We start from the raw sequence: 21,931 nt of genomic DNA on the forward strand, positions 1-21,931 counted from the left end.
CTTTCATTGATTGCTATTCACGTATGGTCTGGATATACATGATGAAACAGAAATCTGAGGTTTACAAATATTTTCAAGACTTCTCGGCCTATGTGAAGACACAGTTTGGAGTGCAGGTGAAGATTCTCCAAACAGATAATGGGACTGAGTATGTCAACAAGGAGTTTGCCGCTTTCATCTCTAGTCAGGGAATCATTCATCAAACCACCTGTCCAGACACCCCTGCTCAGAATGGGGTAGCTGAACGTAAGAACAGACATCTACTGGAAGTGGCCCGCTCATTGATGTTGACAATGAATGTGCCTAAGTTTTTATGGAGTGAGGCTGTCATGACATCAGCTTATTTGATCAACAGGATGCCATCAAGAGTGTTAGGGATGAAGACACCATGTGAGATGCTCTTGGGCTCGAATGTTTTTGTTGTTCCACCAAGAGTATTTGGATGCACATGTTATGTGAGAGATCACAGAATGATGGTGAGTAAACTGGATCCGCAAGCAGTTAAATGTATTTTTGTTGGCTACTCATCAAGCCAAAAAGGATATAAGTGTTGGTGTCCCACTGAAAGAAGGTTGTTTGTCAGTATGGATGTGATTTTTCGGGAGTTTGAACCTTTTTATGGGGAGAAGACGGAGTTGAGTTCCTTGTTTGGAGATGACTCTACTGATGCTAGTAGAGAGGGGGGGAATGAGAATGAAAATGAGAATGATGTCGTGGTTGGGTTGATTCCATGTCCTCTTGAGTTACCGAGCAGTGATGGTACATCGCCGAGTAATGGTGGCGACTCAGGAGGTGACAGTCAAGGTCAGGGGGAGCTGAGAGTATACACGAGGAGACAGAAACAACAGCATGAGCCGCCTCCTGTGCCTATGTCAGTGCCCACAAATGTTGATGTCCCAAGTCCCTCCTCTCCAGTGACTTCTCCACCTGAGTCGATAGGTAACGAGTTCTTCCCTGATACTTCTAATACTCTCGTCTTGCCCCGCAGAACCCCCAGAGTTAATGTTGGAAAATCTCCAGCTAAGTTTGGTAGTTGGGATACTGACATTGCAAATTACATTTCATATGCATCCATTCCACCTGCATATAAGTCATTCATTGCATCATTGCATTCAGTGCCTGTACCTAACAACTGGCAGGTCGCTAAGCAAGATCCTAGGTGGTTGAATGCCATACACGAGGAACTCCAGGCCTTGAAGAAGAATGACACATGGGAGTTGGTACCTTTGCCAGCTGGGAAGCGTGCTGTCGGATGTAAGTGAGTGTATACGGTTAAGCAAACTCCAGAGGGCAAGATCGACAGATACAAGGCCAGATTAGTTGCTAAAGGCTACAACCAAACATACGGCATTGACTATGACGAGACATTTGCTCCAGTAGCAAAGATGAGTACTGTTAGAGTGTTGGTGTCATGTGCTGCCAACTTTAATTGGCCACTACATCAGCTAGATGTCAAGAATGCCTTTTTGCATGGAGATCTTCAAGAGGAGGTATATATGGAGATTCCACCAGGCTTCACTACTTCTCAAGTAGCTGGGAAGGTGTGCAAGTTGAAGAAGTCTTTGTATGGGTTAAAACAGTCTCCGAGGGCATGGTTTGATAGATTCAGGTTGGCAGTTTGTGGTATGTGGTACAAGCAGTGCAATGGTGATCATACTGTGTTTTACAGGCACTCCAAAACTCGTATCACTATCCTGGCAGTCTATGTTGATGATATTGTAATCACTGGAGATGACGCTGAGGAAATCCTACTGTTGAAGAAGAAATTGGGAGAGGAATTTGAAGTTAAAGATCTGGGGCAGTTGAAGTACTTTCTCGGAATTGAAATTGCAAGGTCGCGAAAGGGTATAGTACTTTCCCAGCGGAAGTATGCTCTAGATCTTCTCTCAGAGACAGGGATGTTGGGGTGCAGAGTTGCACCTACTCCTATTGAGCAGAATCAGAAGATGAGTGCCGAGGGTGGGGACCCTGTGAGTAAAGAGCAATATCAAAGATTGGTTGGACGACTTATATATCTATGCCATACGAGACCTGATATTACTCATGCAGTGAGTGTGGTGAGTAGATATATGCATGATCCCAGAGAGCAGCATATGAAGGCAGTTCGCAGAATTCTTAGATATATTAAAGGAAGCCCAGGAAAGGGGTTATGGTTCAGGAGTTTTGGACATCTGAGAATTGAAGGCTATTGTGATGCTGATTGGGCGGGTTGTATGGATGATCATAGGTCCACTACAGGCTACTGTGTATTTGTTGGAGGCAATCTCGTATCTTGGCGTAGCAAGAAGCAAGATGTGGTGGCTAGGTCTACAGCTGAGGCCGAGTACAGAGCTATGGCAGTTAGTCTGTGCGAGTTGATGTGGGTAAAAAACATATCAGGCTACTGTGTATTTGTTGGAGGTAATCTCATATCTTGGCGCAGCAAGAAGCAAGATGTGGTGGCTAGGTCTACAGCTGAGGCCGAGTACAGGGCTATGGCAGTTAGTCTGTGCGAGTTGATGTGGGTAAAAAACATATTATCTGAGCTGCGCTTGTTTAGAAGAGTTGAGTTCCTTGTTTGGAGATGGCTCTACTGATGCTAGTAGAGAGGGGGAGAATGAGAATGAGAATGAGAATGATATTGTGGTCGGGATGATTCCATGTCCTCTTGAGTCACCGAGTAGTGATGGTACATCGCCGAGTAGTGGTGGTGACTTAGGAGTTGGTAGTCAAAGTCAGGGGGAGCTGAGAGTATACACGAGGAGACAGAAACAGCAGCATGAGCCGCCTCCCGTGCCTGTGTCAGTACCCACAAATGTTGATGACCCAAGTCCCTCCTCTCCAGTGCCTTGCTCTTCTCCTCCACCTGAGTCGATAGGTAACGATTCCTTCCCTGATACCTCTGATACTCCTGTCTTGCCCCGCAGAACCTCTAGAGTCAATGCTGGAAAACCTCCAGCTAAGTTTGGTAATTGGGATACTGATATTGCGAATTACATTTCATATGCATCCATTCCACCTGCATATAAGTCATTCATTGCATCGTTGCATTCAGTGCCTGTACCTAACAACTGGCAGGTAGCTAAGCAAGATCCTAGGTGGTTGAATGCCATGCACGAGGAACTCCAGGCCTTGAAGAAGAATGACACATGGGAGTTGGTACCTTTGCCAGCTGGGAAGCGTGCTGTTGGATGTAAGTGGGTGTATACGGTTAAGCAAACTCCAGAGGGCAAGATCGACAGATACAAAGCCAGATTGGTTGCTAAAGGCTACAGCCAAACATACGGCATTGACTATGACGAGACATTTGCTCCAGTAGCAAAGATGAGTACTGTTAGAGTGTTGGTGTCATGTGCTGCCAACTTTAATTGGCCACTACATCAGCTAGATGTCAAGAATGCCTTTTTGCATGGAGATCTTCAAGAGGAGGTATATATGGAGATTCCACCAGGCTTCACTACTTCTCAAGTAGCTGGGAAGGTGTGCAAGTTGAAGAAGTCTTTGTATGGGTTAAAACAGTCTCCGAGGGCATGGTTTGATAGATTCAGGTTGGCAGTTTGTGGTATGGGGTACAGGCAGTGCAATGGTGATCATACTGTGTTTTACAGGCACTCCAAAACTCGTATCACTATCCTGGCGGTCTATGTTGATGATATTGTAATCACTGGAGATGACGCTGAGGAAATCCTACTGTTGAAGAAGAAATTGGGAGAGGAATTTGAAGTTAAAGATCTGGGGCAGTTGAAGTACTTTCTCGGAATTAAAATTGCAAGGTCGCGAAAGGGTATAGTGCTTTCTCAGCGGAAGTATGCTCTGGATCTTCTCTCAGAGACAGCGATGTTAGGGTGCAGAGTTGCATCTACTCCTATTGAGCAGAATCATAAGATGAGTGCCGAGGGTGGGGACCCTGTGAGTAAAGAGCAATATCAAAGATTGGTTGGACGACTTATATATCTATGCCATACGAGACCTGATATTACTCATGCAGTGAGCGTGGTGAGTAGATATATGCATGATCTCAGAGAGTAGCATATGGAGGCAGTTCGCAGAATTCTTAGATATATTAAAGGAAGCCCAGGAAAGGGGTTATGGTTCAGGAGTTTTGGACATCTGAGAATTAAAGGCTATTGTGATGCTGATTGGGCGGGTTGTATGGATGATCGTAGGTCCACTACAGGCTACTGTGTATTTGTTGGAGGCAATCTCGTATCTTGGCGTAGCAAGAAGCAAGATGTGGTGGCTAGGTCTACAGCTGAGGCCGAGTACAGAGCTATGGCAGTTAGTCTGTGCGAGTTGATGTGGGTAAAAAACATATTATCTGAGCTGCGCTTGTTTAGAAGAGACTCCTTACAACTTTGGTGTGACAACAAATCGGCGATTAATATTGCAAACAATCCAGTTCAGCATGATCGCACCAAACATGTGGAGATTGATCGGTTCTTTATCAAGGAGCAACTGAATAGAGGAGTTCTGACTTTGAGCTATGTGAAATCAGAAGAGCAGTTAGCTGATTGTTTAACAAAAGGATTAGGTTCTAGAAAGTATGGTATCTTTTGTAACAAGATGGGGATGATTGATATCTATCGCCCATCTTGAGGGGGAGTGTTGAGAATGTAATGCAATTAACGGGTCTTAGAGGGCCTTTGTGTAAACGTGTGTGTAAGGCTATATAAGCCAACAATTCTATCAATGAAAAGAGAGATAACCCTAATATTTTCCCAAAATCTCAACAATTTTAATGACATCTTATGATGGAGATGAAGAATCAACTAAAGATGTTTTTGTACCCATTCACTATAAGTTGTTATACAAAATGGTGCGAACAAATATATAAGAAATCAACCAAAATATAAAGCAGAGATAATTAATTAATCACAATTTGACGTAGTAAGGCAAAAACAATTGTCTCCACAACAACAGCAAAAATAGGTAGTCACAAATTTGGAAGGCAAAAGCGAAAAAAATAGAAGAAGAATAGAACATTAAAACAGTCAATCATCATTGAATAACGAAGGGACAAATGAATTTGTAAAAGGAAAGTGACTACCATGAGTAGAATCAAAGAGCATCCAAATTCCTGTACCAAAAAATAAAAAAGAATAATTAAGCATACATAATAACATCCTAAAAAGGAACCGAAAACTCATATTCAAATATATTTGACTTTTTTATGAAATTAGATAAATGAAGTGTAAAATGCCAAATGTTTATGTGCCTACCTTAGACGCTGCTATTTCAAGTTTTCCATACAAAACAATCCAATCAAGATACCTTTTACATTAAAATATCTACGCAATATTTGGAATGGGTACTATTAAACCCACCTGTATTTTGTCAGTCTAGTCTGCGGTGTAAATTGCTAAATTCTACTGTAATTTATTAGATGTCATTAAATGGTTTGGTATACCGTGCATATTTAAACTAAATGCTTAAGTCTTTGTTTTTTTTCACTTTTTCCTACTAATATCGAGGGTATTTAAGTGCAAAGATAGTAAAACAATAGAGTATTTAAGTGTCATTTAGCCAAAAGCAATAGTAAGCAACATGACAACCAATGTGCAGTTTTAAGTAGTAGTAAAAAATAGGGTATTCAAATGACATTCAAATCCTTCAATTTCAGAAATAAGCCAAAAACAATCAGATAACAGAATGAAAATTAGAAGCTAACTAATACCTTATGCAAAAAACAAGCACATATGCACTACTACGAAGACACTCTTCCAGCTCAATGTGTACTCTAATTAGGAAACACAAACAGCTGTTAATCCTCAGACTTCTCAGTTGTCATTTGCTCAGCTCAATTTGTTTGCTTGCTCATTAAAAAACAAAATATTATACTAAAAGTAGGCTGAACATCACTTATATATCCTATTATTTCATCTACTTTTCACTTATATACCTCTACTTGTATTTTTGATTCATTATCACGATGCTCTTCCAATAGCTCACTTGCTGAGGCAATTCCATTTGATCAACTGTCTCATTGTGTTGCTCGATCACTTCATCAATATTATGTGGCATAGTCTATGCAACGGACAGATACAGTATTATTAAAAAAGAATTATTAAAAATATTTATAATTTATAATTACTACAATGCTTACCCATCCTTCAAAAATAAGATCATCTTTTGCTCCCCTTTTCTTTTGGGAAGAGGCCGTCTTGGGCCACGTGCCCTACCGACGTCTCCTGCAGGTGATTCCTTATTCTTCTCCCTCTCTCTCTCTTTATTCTTCTCTTCTTTTTTCTTATTCTCTTTCTCCTTCTCCTGCTCCTTCCCTCGCAAACCGCCCTTAATACTTTGAACTTGGCCCTGGAACTGTGGAAGCTTTATAGTAGCTTTCCTTACTTTAGCTACAACAGTTGTCAATCTCAAAGACCCCACAACATCTCCCAGTTTTACCCAATTTGTGAGGGGAGGTTGCGACATACTTCCAACTACTGGCTTCTTGATGCCAGTAAGTTTATAGTACCACGGCGCACATGAGAGAAATAAAATCTTAACAAACTCTCCTTAATCTTAACAATAAATAAGCAACCATAATAATAAATCCATAACCTTAATAATAAATAAGTAATCATAACAATAAACCTATAACATTAACAATAAATCTATAACTTTAACAACCAACATGTAACATTAATAACCTAGATCCCTCTTATAAAACATTGTTGGTCTTTTTATAAACTGAGATGCTCAATACCTCACCTCATATACCATAAAGATTCATTCTTTGTACTAAAAATACGTTTTTGGCTAAATCAAAACTCATTAAACTCTATAAATCCGTGTAAAACAAAAGGGATAGAGTTGGGCGAGATATTACTTGCCTCTGGGTGATGAACAACTCCTGGATCTGAGAGAGAGTGGATCCCCTTGCTGCAATGTGAAGATTTCGACGAAAATCCTCCAAGTTCTCCCCCAAAATCACCAAGAACAAAACTAGGATTTAAGATAGGGGAGAGGGGCTAGGGTTTTCTCAGGTCTAAAGATGTGAGGGGTGATTTCGGGTGAAGGGGAATATATACGAAGAGTTAAACCTGACCCAAACCCGAACCAAAACAAAACAGACCCGAAACCTAAAAAACTGGAAATTAGCGTATCAGTCGACTAATGTGTCGACCGATACAGTCAGTCGACTGATGTGTCGACTGATCTGGAAAAATTTAGTTTTGTGCATGTTTTTGCTAATTTGTAAAAACAACACACAAAACTCTACACCCATACTCTCATATCATCTCAAATAACTTGCTATCATGTATTTCAATAACCTCAAGCTACTTATCTTAAAAGAATTATTTATTTACTAATAATTCATATATATTCATATAAAATTACGGGGTTCTACAACTAATCACCCTCCTAGTTTTCAAAATATTTTTAAAGAGTTTTTAACATGTTTTATAGAGCCAAATTGACTAGTTTATGAACACTACAAGAAATCTGATATTTAACGACCAAAATTAGTGAAGGGACCAGTTGACCGTCGTTAATGTGTATGTAATAACGACGGGTTTTTAAAGCCTTCGTCGAGTGATTACAAATATTATAGGAATGATGTGAGATGGGTAACGGTTTTCTAGTCCCTTCATTAATTTAATCCTAATACCGTCGTTATTGGGTCTCCTGAATAACGAAGGGTTCCATCACCATCATTGATGATACTCCTAATCATAATAGGAATGATAGTTAAACCTATTACTATTAATTAACAATACCCACAATACAAATCCCCAAACCCGAACCCGTATTCTACAATTCCCAAACTTCTGACTAATTAATTATCTCTCAGCCGCCATATCAATAAATTAACCTAGCTTATATTTTCTAAAAGTCTTCATCTTCTTCGTCAATACCTTCACGCCGCCGATCATCCCAGCGCCGCCGCTGCTCCAGCGTCGCCTCCCCGACGTTGCCCGCCGCCCCATCGTCGGCAGCTAACCCAGTCCGCCCACCTTTCGACGTTGCTGCAGCAAATCCCAGCACCGCCGTCGTCATCTCGAGATCAGGCCGCTCCTCGTCGTCGCGCGCCGTCTCGAGTTCAGTCGGCGTCGTCAACATCTGTTCGTCGGCTCCAGTTCGTCGGCGAGAGTCGGCGTCATCTTGAGTTCCCCGTCGTCAACTACAGTTCGTCGTGGTCTCGAGTCGTCGTACGTCTTCAGTTCGTCTGCAGATCTCGTCGTCGAGATCTCGTAGCCGTCGAGCAACGCCACAGAACCGCCCAGCGTCGTCGTCGCCCCAGCGCCATCGCCGCCCCAGCGCCATCGCCGCCCCAGCGCCGTCGTCGAGAACTCTTCCTCCATCGCGCGGCTCGACGTACGGTAACTTGTTCAGTTACTGTTTGATTTTAGTACACACCCTATACTTTAAACTAGATTGCACTTAAGTACCCCTTGTAACAATTAAAGCCAAAAAGATTTATGAATTTGCAAATAGGTGTTGATTCTATTCTTTCCATCAAAAAATATTTATATGATTGTTTAAAAACTTGTTCAGTTACGGTCTCTTATTTCTTAAAACATTTATATGATTGTTTAAAAATATTTATGAATTTGCTAAATTGATTCCTCGAAGGTAATTTTTGCAGTTACTGTTTGATTTTAGTACAGACCCTATAGTTTCAACTACTTTGCACTTAAGTACCCCCTTGTAACAATTAAAGCAAAAAACATTTATGAATTTGCAAATAAGTTTTGATTCTATTCTTCCTATAAAAAAATATTTATATGATTGTTTAAAAACTTATACCAATCCCACCGATAAGTAATTGCTTAAGGAAATTATTGGAACAAATTGACAAGCATTGGTCATCATGATCATTATCTAGATTTGGAGAATTCCAATGGCAGACAAGATAGTATTCAAAAGTTCTTTATTCTTAAAACTATGATATTTCTATTATTCACGTACTCCGTCTACATCTCCACTTTCACGTGTTGTCCAAATCCTTACTCAATCCCCGCTCTTTTGACTGCTCACTCAAATGTTCATCGCTACAAGAAATCTAGTATTTAACGACCAAAATTAGTGAAGAGACCAGTTGACCATCATTATATACATGTTGCAATTATATTGGCTTAAAGTACCCTATACATGTTGCAATTATATACCCTATACATGTTGCAATTATATACCCTATACATGTTGCAATTATATACCCTATAAATGTGTGGTATTTACTTAAGTTAAATGAATTTTAAATGATTATTTCTTTAGCTATTCAGATGTACTTGTCAAGCTTGGACATACCACTTTCCATTAACAAGTCATTTTGTTAGTTATAATCATAGTTCCTATGTCACATGTGCTTTGAAAGGAAAATGAGTTTTTTTTTTACTAATTTGTTCTATTTACTAATTTGTTATATGGTAGTATTTTTGCCTTTAAATTGACCCTATAATTGCATAAATAAATACTTTCTGAATGACACCATATATAGGTTAACTTCTTTGCATTAGAATGACCATATATCTGAACATATGAGTCTCTACATAAAATTAAGCATTTATTTGTGTTTAGTTTTTGAAGAGGTTGAAATATTTTTCAGGAAATTTTAGTACATTGCTTGAAATGGCGCCGAATAAAGATTGGATGGACCTAGTAGATGATGATAGACTTGATCCAAAATATAAAGAAGGGGTTGATCAGTTTTTAGACTATGCATATGAGAAGCTGTTGGATAGTTTTAATGAAAAGGATGAAGACTTTGAAATTCGATGTCCATGTGTTAAATGCAGCAATGTGAAGTCTGGTAATCGTGAGTCGGTAAAGACCCACTTGATTGTTCATGGAATTATTAAAAACTACAGATTTTGGTGTCATCACGGCGAAAGACAGGGTGAGTCCATTTCGGAGTTTGATGAAGAACAAGAAGAAATGATAGAAGAAAGCCAGAGTGACGATGAAATGCAAGAAATGATTGGAGATTTATTTCATAATTCAACTGGCGTTGTTGCACCTGATGCCACGTCGAGTCAGGATATTCTTGAGCAGGAACCAGATGGACATGCAAAACAATTCTACAGTCTTTTAGGTGACTCCGAGAAACCTTTGTATGAAGGCTCTAAATGTTCAAAGTTATCTGCTTTAGTGAAACTACTTCACATAAAGAGCCTAAATAGGTGGAGTAATAAATCATTCTCAATGTTGCTCCAGTTTTTGAATGAGGAGCTATTGCCAGGGGAATCAACACTGCCTAATTCGTATGACGAGGCCAAAAAATTAATCCGAGACCTTGGCCTATCATATGAAAAAATTGATTCGTGTCCATTCTCTTGCATGCTGTTTTGGAAAAATGAAGAAGGTCTTGATACGTGTCAGAGATGTGGTGCTTCTAGATGGAAACTTGATAAACATGGAAAAGAGATCAAGCGAAAGGCAAATGGTAAAAAAATACCACAAAAGACATTGCGATATTTTCCTCTTAAGCCACGATTGCAAAGGCTTTACATGTCTTCGAAGACAGCTTCTGATATGAGATGGCACCATGAAAGACAAGTTGAGGACGGAGTGATGAGGCATCCAGCTGACTCTAAGGCTTGGAAAAACTTTAATGAGCTACATGAAAGCTTTGCCGAAGAGCCCCGAAATGTTAGGCTCGGTCTTGCAAGTGATGGTTTCCAACCTTTCACAAATTCAAAAGTTTCTTATAGCATATGGCCCGTTTTACTTGTACCATATAACTTACCACCATGGATGTGCATGAAGCAATCTAATTTTATTTTATCTATGCTCATTCCTGGTCCAACTGGTCCTGGAGATGCTATTGACACCTACTTACAACCATTGATAGAAGAACTAAAGGAGTTGTGGGCCTCAGGCGTTCGAACATATGATGTATCTCTGAGACAGAATTTCATTTTACGTGCAGCACTAATTTGGACCATTAATGATTTTCCTGCTTATGCAAATTTATCTGGATGGAGCACTAAGGGGAAATTAGCATGTCCTTGTTGTAATAAGCACACTCACTCTATCAGGTTAAAATATGGAGGCAAGCAGAGCTATATGGGGCATCGTCGCTATCTTGATGAAAATCACAGTTGGAGAAAGGATAAGAAATCATTTGATGGCACTAGGGAGAGAGGGTATGCAGCGCCGAAGCTGACCGGAGATGACATCCTTAAGCAGGTGGAAGATCTTATAGGGATCACCTTGACCAATCATCCAGAGAAGAAAATTAAAATATCACACGAAAGACGGGGAGATAATTGGAATAAAAAAAGTATTTTTTTTGATTTGCCATATTGGAGAACTCTCTTATTGCGACATAATTTAGATGTCATGCATATTGAGAAGAATATTTGTGATAGTCTGCTGGGAACAATCATGAACATTAAAGGAAAGACAAAGGATAATATCAAAGCCCGTCTCGATTTACAAGCAATGAGTTTAAAACCGGAGTTACATCCAATCCAGAGAGGAGATAAACTTGTGATGCCAGCAGCTTGTTATACTTTATCCCAAGAAGAGCAAAGCAAATTTTGTCGATTTCTAAAGGAGTTAAAAGTTCCAGATGGATTTTCATCCAATATTTCTCAATGTGTAAATCTTAAAGAGCGTAAGATTTTGGGGTTAAAGAGTCATGACTGTCACGTTCTTTTGCAGCGCTTGATTCCTGTATCGATTCGTGGCCTTCTTCATGCAAAAGTGTGTGAAGCAATTATTGAACTTTCCATATTCTTCACTATATTATGTGCCAAGACATTAAGGGTGGATGAACTTAAGCAAATTGATGAGCAGATTCCACTTACGTTATGTAAGCTTGAGAAGATTTTTCCACCTTCAATTTTTGATGTTATGCTGCATTTAGTAGTTCATTTAGCATCTGAAGCCATACTTGGAGGGCCTGTTCGATTTCGATGGATGTACCCAGTGGAGCGTCAGCTTTATACTTATAAGTCATATATCAGAAATAGGGCACGTCCAGAAGGGTCAATTGCTGAAGGATATATAGCAGATGAATGCATGACTTTTTGCTCAAGATATCTAAAAGGCTTCGAGACAAAGTTTAATCGCCTTGAAAGAAATTATGAAGATGACAATAGAGAATGTAATGAAGCACAACTATCTATTTTCAGACATAGTGGGCGGGCATTGGGTGCTGCCACCACCCGCTACCTTGATGAACGTGAGTGGTTGCAAGCTCATATTTATGTTCTAAAGAACTGTGATGAAGTGCAACCACACATTGAGTAAGTCACTAAAGTTTAAGATTCTACTAATAAATTTACTATAGTTAGTCAACGTTAATCATATTTATGATATTTTAATGTAGGGACTACAATGAATTCGTGAGAGAACCCACAAATCACTATGATGATAAAGATTGGGATAAGAACTTTATCGAGTGGTTCCAAGCTCTAGTACGTATATATCTTGCCTTATTTTTTAAATATCTTGATTGGTTCATTTTATTACATGTTCCATGACTTGATCATATTTTGGTTTTGTTTAGGTTTATCAGAGTTATCGAGAAGATGATGACTTACTTTCACTATCTCGTGGTCCAAGTAAGATTGTTAAATGTTTTACTGGATTTGTCATAAATGGACATCGATTTCATACAGAAAGTCGAGATAATTGTTTGTCAACTCAAAGTAGTGGGGTTGCAGTTGTTGGTGATGCTGGTGATGGTGGAGATATAGATTATTATGGTGCTTTGGTTGAAGTTGTCGAATTAGAGTATCCTGGTAGAAGAAAGGTTGTTCTATTTCGTTGTAAATGGTGGGATGTGCACGGCAAAGGAAAAGGGACCGCTTTGAAAGAAGACAAATATGGATTTATCAGTATTAACTGCCGACACTTGCTAAAGACGAATGACCACTTTATACTTGCTGGCCAAGCATCACAAGTTTTTTATGTTGAGGATATTGCCAATGAAGGTTGGCATGTAGTTCTTAAAGCACAACCCCGTGATTCCTATGATATGCCACCAGATACAGATGATTGTGGGATAACAGACGATGGAGTTGAAGCTTATTTGCAAGATGAATCATTTGATGCTCAGGCTATTGCATCAACATCATTGGAAGATGATTATATCAATTTGAGAAGGAGTGATATTGATCCAATTATTGTAAATTCGGTCTCAACTTCAAAAAAGAGGAAAAAGACTCAAGCAGAGAATTAGAACGCTTTAATTAAAGAATAGAACACAAATGATATTGTGTTATTGAGATAAAATTTAAGTTGTATCTTCACTATAACTATTCCTTTTTTAGACATATGATGTTCTTTTCTTCATATTTTGGATGTGGCTTTGACATTGCAGCAAGTGCTTCTACATTAGTGTATTATGTATTTATTGTTATGCTTGTCCTTCGTGATATCTTCTTCTTTTATTCATTTCTCTTTTGATATTTGTTTCATACATAGTGTGTAATACTTAAATTCCTTTTCATAGCAGGAAAATGAAAACTCAAGAAGTCACTTCCAAAAGCAAAAGGGCACAATTTCTAGCACCCAGGTCATTAATTAGGAAGCGACTTCAAGCACTTGCAGAAAATTCATTAAGAAGGGAACAACTCCGTACTTGTCATGACAAGAACTTGAATATTCAAAATCCAATACAAGATCAAAATATGGGTACAAATTTTAGTGCTGATTTAGAAAACTTTGAAGAGGAGAATTTTGCACAAAATCGCAGGAGAAGTGCAAATACTAACAATGAAGAGAATGATGATTCTGCAGGTTGATGAGACTTAAAATTTATTATTATTTCTTTTTTATCTTTCAATTTATTTTTTATGATTGGATTAATAATTGCCCAATTTTTTGCAGAATCAAATAATCATCGAGTGCAAAGTGATGATGTAATACTAAATGAATCTCGACAAGAAGGTATATTCTTTATTAATTACAAGAAGTAATATTTTTATCAATTTCTTTTTACCTATATCTTGTTTCTAACATATGATATGATGTATGCAGCTGATAATTCTCATAAGAAGAAAAATCCACCTCGTGGTAATAATAAGTGTCTAAAGTTGAATAATTTGTCACATGGGGAGAAAAAGATCATTACTTTTTATCAGAATAGAGCTATTGAGCCAGAATTTTCACGATATCTTGGAATTATTATTCGTGATAGAAATATTTGCCCAGTAGCTGTTGAGAATTAGGCCAAAATACCACAACAAAATAAAGATCATATGTGGGCATCCATTAAGGTACATTGAAAATTAATTTTTTGCAATTGGTTTTTAATTCTTATAAATTAAATTTTGATTCAAATTTGATATAGGATAAATTTGATGCTGAGGACATGGAGCAAAAGAGAGAGTTAGTAATGAGACACTTGCGCGATTTGTGGAATAAGTGGCGTGGTGACATGCACAGGAAATATGTGAAAGAAAATTCATTGCAAGTTGCACTTAGAAATAAACCTACAGAAGTGAGTGTTGATGACTGGGATTGGCTAGTTAAGGAACATTATTTTTCTTCAAAATTTCAGGTATTAATCTCCTAATTTTATTAATTTTGTTCCATGTATATTGTTGGATTGTTAAAATTATCTTTTAATCTTGATGTATAGAAAGCAAGCCAACAAAATACACTTAACAGAGGCAAAAGAAAGATGCTCCACCACACGGGCAGCAAACCCTTCAGACAAATTGCGTGGGAATTGGTAACTAATTTCCTATTTATTTAAAACTACTTTGTTTTTTAGTTTGAATTGTTACTCATTTTATTTAATATTTGAATAAGGGTGGCAAGTCAGGAAATCCACCTGATGTGGCACAAATGTTTCATGAAACTCGAAAGAAAGCTAATGAAACACTAGATATTGGGGATCAAGATAAATAGAAAATGGGGATCAAGATAAATATGTAAGTAGAATATGTGTTTAAGTTTGATAATGATGTATTATATAGTGCTAACATATGGATTTAATTTTTATAGGATGAAATTGTTCAAGTCAAACAAGCAAACCCTTCACTTTCTGACATTGAGATAGTTGAGAAAATCTGGGGGAAGCAATCTCATGGTCACATCACTGTATTTGGTGGCGGGACTACTTTAAAAGATTTGAGAGGACCGCTCCCTAGTCAATCTGATTTGGAAGCACGGGTTATAGAAGAAAAGAAAAAGAACCAGATGCTTCAACAACGCTTAGATGAGCAGGAGCAACAACAACAAAGGATGTCTGAGTTGGAGTCACAAGTGAAAGCTATGCAAGAACTTTTTTTTAGGCAATCATCTTCGTTGACTACTCAAACTCGAGAACGTGTGCAGGACTAGGTAATTATTTTTTGTAAAATTTCTTATATACTTTTATGATTGACTACTTGCACTAAAAAATGTGATTTTTTACTTAATAAGATAATATTTGCTTAATTGATATTTCTTAATTATGTGATTTTTTAAAAAAAATTCAGGCTATCCATGCAAGATTAGGAGGGAGTAGCTCGAGTCTTCTTTTGACGAAGATTAGAGGTGTCAGAGATGTGTCTTCCCTAAACTTTTATTTTAATTTGTTTTAGATAGTTTCATGTATTTTCCTTTGGAACAATTAGAATATTAACTCTTATTATTAGTATTGAATATTTGAGGATGGTGGAATTTTATTTATTGATGTTATTAATGAATGGAATTTTTATTTTACCTCTTATTCATTATTGGGTATTTTTAATATGTTTTTGTTGTGAATCTTAGTGTCTGGTTGAGAATAATATGATAGTTGCCTATGAATGAAAAAATTATTATTGATGTATATTAGAAATTTGTAGTCTACAATGACGGTTTTATAAACCGTATTTGGTTCATCAACAAAGGGAAAGCACCGTCATTGATGGGTTATTAATTACCCATTATGAGGATTTTTACGACGGTATCCAACCGTCATTAATTAGTCTTCAACGACGGGAAAATATCCCCGTAACTAATGGTAACGACGGGAAAATATCCCGTCACTGATGGTAACGACGGGAAAATATCCCGTCACTGATGGTAACGACGGGAAAATATCCCAGTTACTAATGGTAACGACGGTGATAATTACAGTCGTAAATATTAATGACGCTAATATGTTCCGTCGTTATAGACTCTATAACGACGGGTAGTATATCCCTTCGTGACCCTTTAGCGAAGAGGGCTTCAACGACGGGTGACGAAGGGATTTTTCCCCGTCGTTAGCATACAATAACGAAGGTTTTTAGCTCTTTAACGAAGGGAAATCCCTTCGTTAAAGATGTAATTTCTTGTAGTGTCTGCTTTGCATCCAATAAGAGTTTCTGCTGCGTCAAAGAGTGTTACTCTTGCATTATCAGTGTCATTTTTCACGAGAATCTTAACTAAGTACCTGTATTTTTTATTGTTAATTTCTAAAGACAATTAGTATTGTATTTTAATATGTTCATGTCATAAAAAAAGATATATTACTTAACATTTGTACTGGGTCAACAATGATTCTGCGACATTTGTCATCCAGACACTCTTTACTAACATCTTTATCAACCTTCTTGTCACAGCCTTTGCAAGCATAGAACCATGGCTCGAGCCTATTTAAAATAGTAGTTATCTTTGTCTTAAATGTGCAATATTATGCCTGTATATTAACAAAGTTTAGTTAGATTTAAATTTGTAGATAAGAATATGTATATAATATTGTACCTGTATCGAATTCTTTGACGTATGCATAATATCACTAATATGAATGTCCTTGGCATTTTTAAAAAGCGTCGATGGAGATCCTTTTGCTTTTGCAGCTTCTTCCAATTAGAACCTGCATATTAGATTAAAATATAATACTACTTCATTATTGGGTTATATGAAAGTATGTTTGTTCTATTTACCATTCCCTTAATTCGATAGCTAGTTCTATTTTTGGATTGATACATAATATTAAAATAATTTGCGACGATATGCTTGTATCCCCTGCAAAAATGAGAAAATTATAGGATTTATTTTATGTTTAGCTATCTTTAATAAGAATTTCAACAATAATTTATGTACCTTGATATATAGAGATTTTAAAATATGATAATGCTATTACAGGCTTATATTTGATTTCTACTTCAAGAATTGATCCTTCATTTGTAGCCAAATCTCCAAATAAAGTTACACAAATTGGCATTCCACTGCATATGAAAAAAGAAAGAACGATAATCTTTTTTTTCTTATGATATTGGAAATAAGTAACATGAATATACCTTATATCCATAAGCGTGATTCCCCTCCTAGTGTCTGGTTTGTTGTGTCTTGTAATATAGTTGATTGTCGGCTTCACATTAGTTGTTATTGCAAGAATATCAGCAATTAATTTGATAAAAAGATTATGATTTTGTAGATTAATGTCTTATTTTTTATTGAAGATTAAAGTAAGAAATTTATAAGTACTTACTAATTTTTATTGCATCTTTCATGGAAAATGCTTCTTCAAATGGGACAAAGTTGTTAAATATGTTATCCAAGTGGAATCATGTTGGTGCTTCTTTGATCGATTCGTCTTTTGTTAATACTAATTCAAGTGACTTATGGATACTTAGAAAAGCTGGGTTTATTCCTTTCATTTCTCCATTTGAAATGAAAATAATTTAATTTTTTTGAAGCATATCTATAAATTTTTCGATAGTCTCTCCGTACATTACTCCTTGTATTTTGTTACCCTGCAAATATTATTAAGACAAGAGATCAATGCATAAAAAATATAATTAATTAATAGTAAGCTATATATTATATTTTAATTAGTTATATGTAAACAGAAAAACAACATAAAAAGTCATTCTGAAAGTTGTTGGGGTTTTAATGAAATTACCGATCCATTATATCCCTTAATGTTCTATCTAATGTTTCAATTGCAACGCTTTTAGCCATTGGAGCTTCATCCCAAATTATTAATCTAGCTATCTTAATCAGTTTTGAGGTTCCATCTTGTTTAGATATGTTACACATAGATGATTCTGTTGTTGGGATTTTTATCTTAAATCTGGAATATGTTGTTCGGCCCCCAGGCATTATTACAGCTGCTACGCCAGAATATGGGTTTCACTTGATGTCTTCCTCCTGAGTGTGCATGAACAACTATCTCTCTTTCAAATGGTGCATTGTCATTATTTCATTCAACCCAGATTGCAGCCACCCGATCTGCTATTGGTGAGTTGTAAACATGTTGATCTAGTGCAACGTTACTATTTATTAGTATCTTAAATTCTTCAAAAGATTGATAATCATTCAATTTGCGAAGGAACTTTGAATATGGGTTTCCTTGCAACATATCCATCAAGCTCTTAGTTGTGATTTCACTAATATTTGCATTGTCTATTATTCCCAAACGATTTTTCAACTCATTCTCTGTATCATAGAAGTAAAGCTGAAAGTATGAAGGCTTATTTTCCTTTGGAATAACTCATTCTCTGTATCATAGAAGTAAAGCTGAAAGTATGAAGGCTTATTTTCCTTTGGAATTAGAGCAGAGAGATTATGATATATTTGGCCAGTAAAGCTGAAAGTATGAAGGCTTATTTTCCTTTGGAATTAGAGCAGAGAGATTATGATATATTTGGCCCTGTGCTCTAAATATGAAAACTCCTTTTCTATTTGATGCGAGCTCTTTATTGAATCTTGCCCCAAACGATGTGAATGAGAAAATATTGTTGTACATTCTAGTGTGGCGTCAAAACTCAATTGCCTCTGGTGATTGCATTGTATAAAGGTCATATAATTCATTAGGAATATTGACATCTGCTAGGTGGATTTCACCGTTGTGACAATAAAATGTTGGAGTCTCGTGTATGCACAAGACTTTGGAGTGCATAGCTTATATAGTGAAGAACATACCGGTTCATGAAGAATTTGCCCTAGCACAAATATAAATATTTAATAAACTAATATATAATGTTATATCACCCTTTTAAATAAACTATAAAGTATATCTACACCAACCTTCATGCTCAAAGGGCAATAGCAGGGCTCCACAAAATAGATCAACTTTACGTTGTCGTTTGCCATTAACAATATTACCAGCTGAGTCATTACTTTGTCACTTTCTCTTATTATCCACACTTCTTTGAATGTAATCTTTCTTCTGCTCATCACTCAACCAATAATATTTGATTTTTTAATTCTGGAGATTGAAGTGTTCTCTTCTGTTTAAAAAATAGTTCGATATGTCTTTTATATATAGCTATATATATATACTATATTATATATATATATATGAGAAAAACTTATGTCACCACTTAAGTTGACACCGCTCCACCCAAACTTCTTAACCACTAGCATATTTCCCTAGGATCCTTGCCATTGAATAAGTGAACTTATATATATATCCTATATATATATATATACTATATATATTATATATATATATATATATATACTATATAATATATATACTATAATTATATATACTAATACTTATATATATAATCGAGTGAGATAAAGTCTTCTGGTGGACAAAGGCTCTTCGTCAACTTAAGTTGACATAAGTGCTCCTCATATAGTACTATATATATATCACTACTATATAATTAATATATATACCTATATATATAATATATATATATATATTATAAGTATACGATAATACCTTAAAACTATATATATATAAATATATATATATATATATGAATAATTTATTATTGAGTTTAATGCAAACCTTGGCTTGAAGTTATTTTAGGCGAGAAAGTGTTGTATAGTAGTTATGTTATCCAAAAATCAGAGAATAAATTTCTACAAAAGAAAATAATATGTCATATGACCATTAATTTATGAAAACATATGAGGAATGCAGATAGTTAAACAAATTAGCATAAATTTTCATAAAAATTCAATAGTAAACGATCAACTATAATCATAATTCATAATTACAATTAAAATATAAAAATTATTGATATTCTTTACTAACCTGATACTCGTAATTATGGAATAAATCTTGAATATGAAATTGGAATTGAGATGATATTATCCTGTAGGTAAAAAAAATATGTGTCAGAAACTAAGAAAACAATATTAAAATTATATCCTATCCTTATCCTATATGAACTATTTATAGCTTAACAATTTAATAAATAATTTTAATAAAATATACAAAATATGAGCAATGCAGATAGTTAGACAAATTACCGTAAATTTTCATATAATTTTAATAGTAAATGATCAACTATAATCATTATCACAATTAAAAAAAAAAAATAGTGGTTAAATTAAGAAGAGCTTATATTGAAGTTTACTATTAATAAAATTTCAATAGTAAATGATCAACTATAATCATTGTCACAATTAAAATAAAAAAATTAGTGGTTAAATTATAAGAAAATTTTATGTTCGCTCTTGGTTTTGTAACTGGCCATTATTTTTACTTTCCTTCATACAGTGATTTTATTTGATTTATGTCCTTCTGTTATCTGAGAATGTTACTGTATGAAGGAAAGTTGGACATATCTTGTTGTGTTTATGAATTCGCATGTTCAATGAGTTTTAGCTTATCAAATATTAAAATATTTCTTCCTTTTGTTTTCAACAATGTGATTTTTTTTTTTCTTTGCGATTTCTGAAGGCAGAAAGAATTACTTAAAAGAGAAAAAATAATCATTTAACATTTCCTTAAGTCTGCATGTTCTGATATATAGAGACGGTCATTACAAAGAATGAACTCGAAAACACGAAGGAAGCACGAGCAAAAATGGTGGAGCTTCCAAAGCTACTTCAAGAAGCTGCACAAGAAGCTGACATAGCTAAAACCGATGCTCAATCAGCACGTGACGATCTAAGAAAAGCCAAGGAAGAGTTGGAGCAAATCAAAACTAAAACCGATGCTCAATCAGCACGTGACGATCTAAGAAAAGCCAAGGAAGAGTTGGAGCAAATCAAAATAACAACAAGCACAACAGAAATAAGATTGAATGCAGCTCTCAAAGAGACTGAGGCAGCGAAAGCATCGGAGAGGCTGGCTCTTCAAACGATAAAAGCTTTGCATGAGAGCGAGGGGGAGGAGTTGAGTGATGGAGTAACACTTCCATTGGAGGAGTATTACAGTCTTAGCAAGAGAGCTCATGAGGCCGAGGAGCTCGCAAATGAGAGGGTTACTGATGCAATTTCACAAATTAATGTGGCAAAGGAGTCGGAGTTGAAAACTGTACAAAAGCTAGAGGAGGCTTAATGGAGATGAATCAGGAGAAGGAAGCTTTAAGAATTGCACTGGAGAAAGCTAAAGAAGGGAAATTGGGTGTTGAGAAAGAACTAAGGAGGTGGAGAGCTGAGCACGAGCAGAGGAGGAGAGCAAGTAATATAAATATATATGCTGCTCAAAATAGTAATTTGCCTCCAAAAAGCCCAGCTAGAAGTTTCGAGAGTGAACCAAAGAGTTTAATCGACGCTGATATCGTTCATCCTGGACCTAATGCAAAGGTGTACACAATGGAGGACAAATGAGAAAGAAAAGTGGCAGAGGCGAAGGTGAGGAGGAGGAAGAAGAAGTCGTTCTTTCCTCGGCTTGTGATGTTCTTGGCGAGGAAAAAGTCAGAGACCTTGTGAGATGAGAATCATATTTTATTGTATATGTGTAACAAGTATTAATTTGTTTAATAAATCATGTAATGTAAGGGTGTGTAGTGTATTGGTATAGGCATCATGAGTAAGTGAAATTTTCCGAAAATAATACACATTTAGTATAGTGACAGACCGCTCCAAATCATCAGCACTTGCTGTCCTTTTTGTAGTTGAAAATTTGTAATGTAATTTGAGCATGGAATAATTTGTGAAATTTGATCAGAGCTGTTCTTATCTTTAGCGATAGAGAGATAGTAAAATTGTGTTTTATAGCGAGAAGTAAAAGGATGTTTCAAATCCCTGAAATTGCTCAGAAGTCCCTTAAATCCTTAGCTAATGCTTTTTGAACATAAAGGGGGTTTTGGGAGAAGCATGAACTGAGGATATTTTGATCATTGGGGATCAAATTGTACGAACATGCACCTAGCACTTGAAGGACGTGTGAGCAATTTCAAGGATG

The 21,931-nt window shown here is 36.3% G+C and overlaps 2 protein-coding genes across 2 annotated transcripts; both read left to right on the forward strand.

Annotated features, from left to right (window-relative positions):
• Positions 9,550-13,264, forward strand: LOC109846320. Its single transcript, XM_020415547.1, has 3 exons — positions 9,550-12,173; positions 12,257-12,344; positions 12,437-13,264. Exons 1-3 carry the CDS (start codon positions 9,550-9,552, stop codon positions 13,109-13,111), a joined length of 3,387 nt encoding a protein of 1,128 aa, XP_020271136.1. The 3' UTR covers positions 13,112-13,264.
• Positions 20,593-21,101, forward strand: LOC109845319 (protein WEAK CHLOROPLAST MOVEMENT UNDER BLUE LIGHT 1-like). Its single transcript, XM_020414556.1, has 2 exons — positions 20,593-20,704; positions 20,774-21,101. The coding sequence occupies exons 1-2, from the start codon at positions 20,606-20,608 to the stop codon at positions 21,080-21,082; spliced, it is 408 nt and encodes a 135-aa protein (XP_020270145.1). The 5' UTR covers positions 20,593-20,605; the 3' UTR covers positions 21,083-21,101.

The sequence above is a fragment of the Asparagus officinalis genome, chromosome 6, assembly GCF_001876935.1.
Source record: "Asparagus officinalis chromosome 6, Aspof.V1, whole genome shotgun sequence".
Classification (NCBI taxonomy): domain Eukaryota; kingdom Viridiplantae; phylum Streptophyta; class Magnoliopsida; order Asparagales; family Asparagaceae; genus Asparagus; species Asparagus officinalis.

Bases quoted from the DNA above. Each gene is read 5' to 3' on its own strand.
- LOC109845319 (XM_020414556.1), top strand. From the start codon at position 20,606: ATGGTGGAGCTTCCAAAGCTACTTCAAGAAGCTGCACAAGAAGCTGAC. The intron at 20,705-20,773 runs GAAGAGTTGGAG...AGAAAAGCCAAG, and splicing joins ACGATCTAAGAAAAGCCAAG to GAAGAGTTGGAGCAAATCAA.
- LOC109846320 (XM_020415547.1), top strand. From the start codon at position 9,550: ATGGCGCCGAATAAAGATTGGATGGACCTAGTAGATGATGATAGACTT. The intron at 12,174-12,256 runs GTAAGTCACTAA...ATTTTAATGTAG, and splicing joins GAAGTGCAACCACACATTGA to GGACTACAATGAATTCGTGA. The intron at 12,345-12,436 runs GTACGTATATAT...GGTTTTGTTTAG, and splicing joins TCGAGTGGTTCCAAGCTCTA to GTTTATCAGAGTTATCGAGA.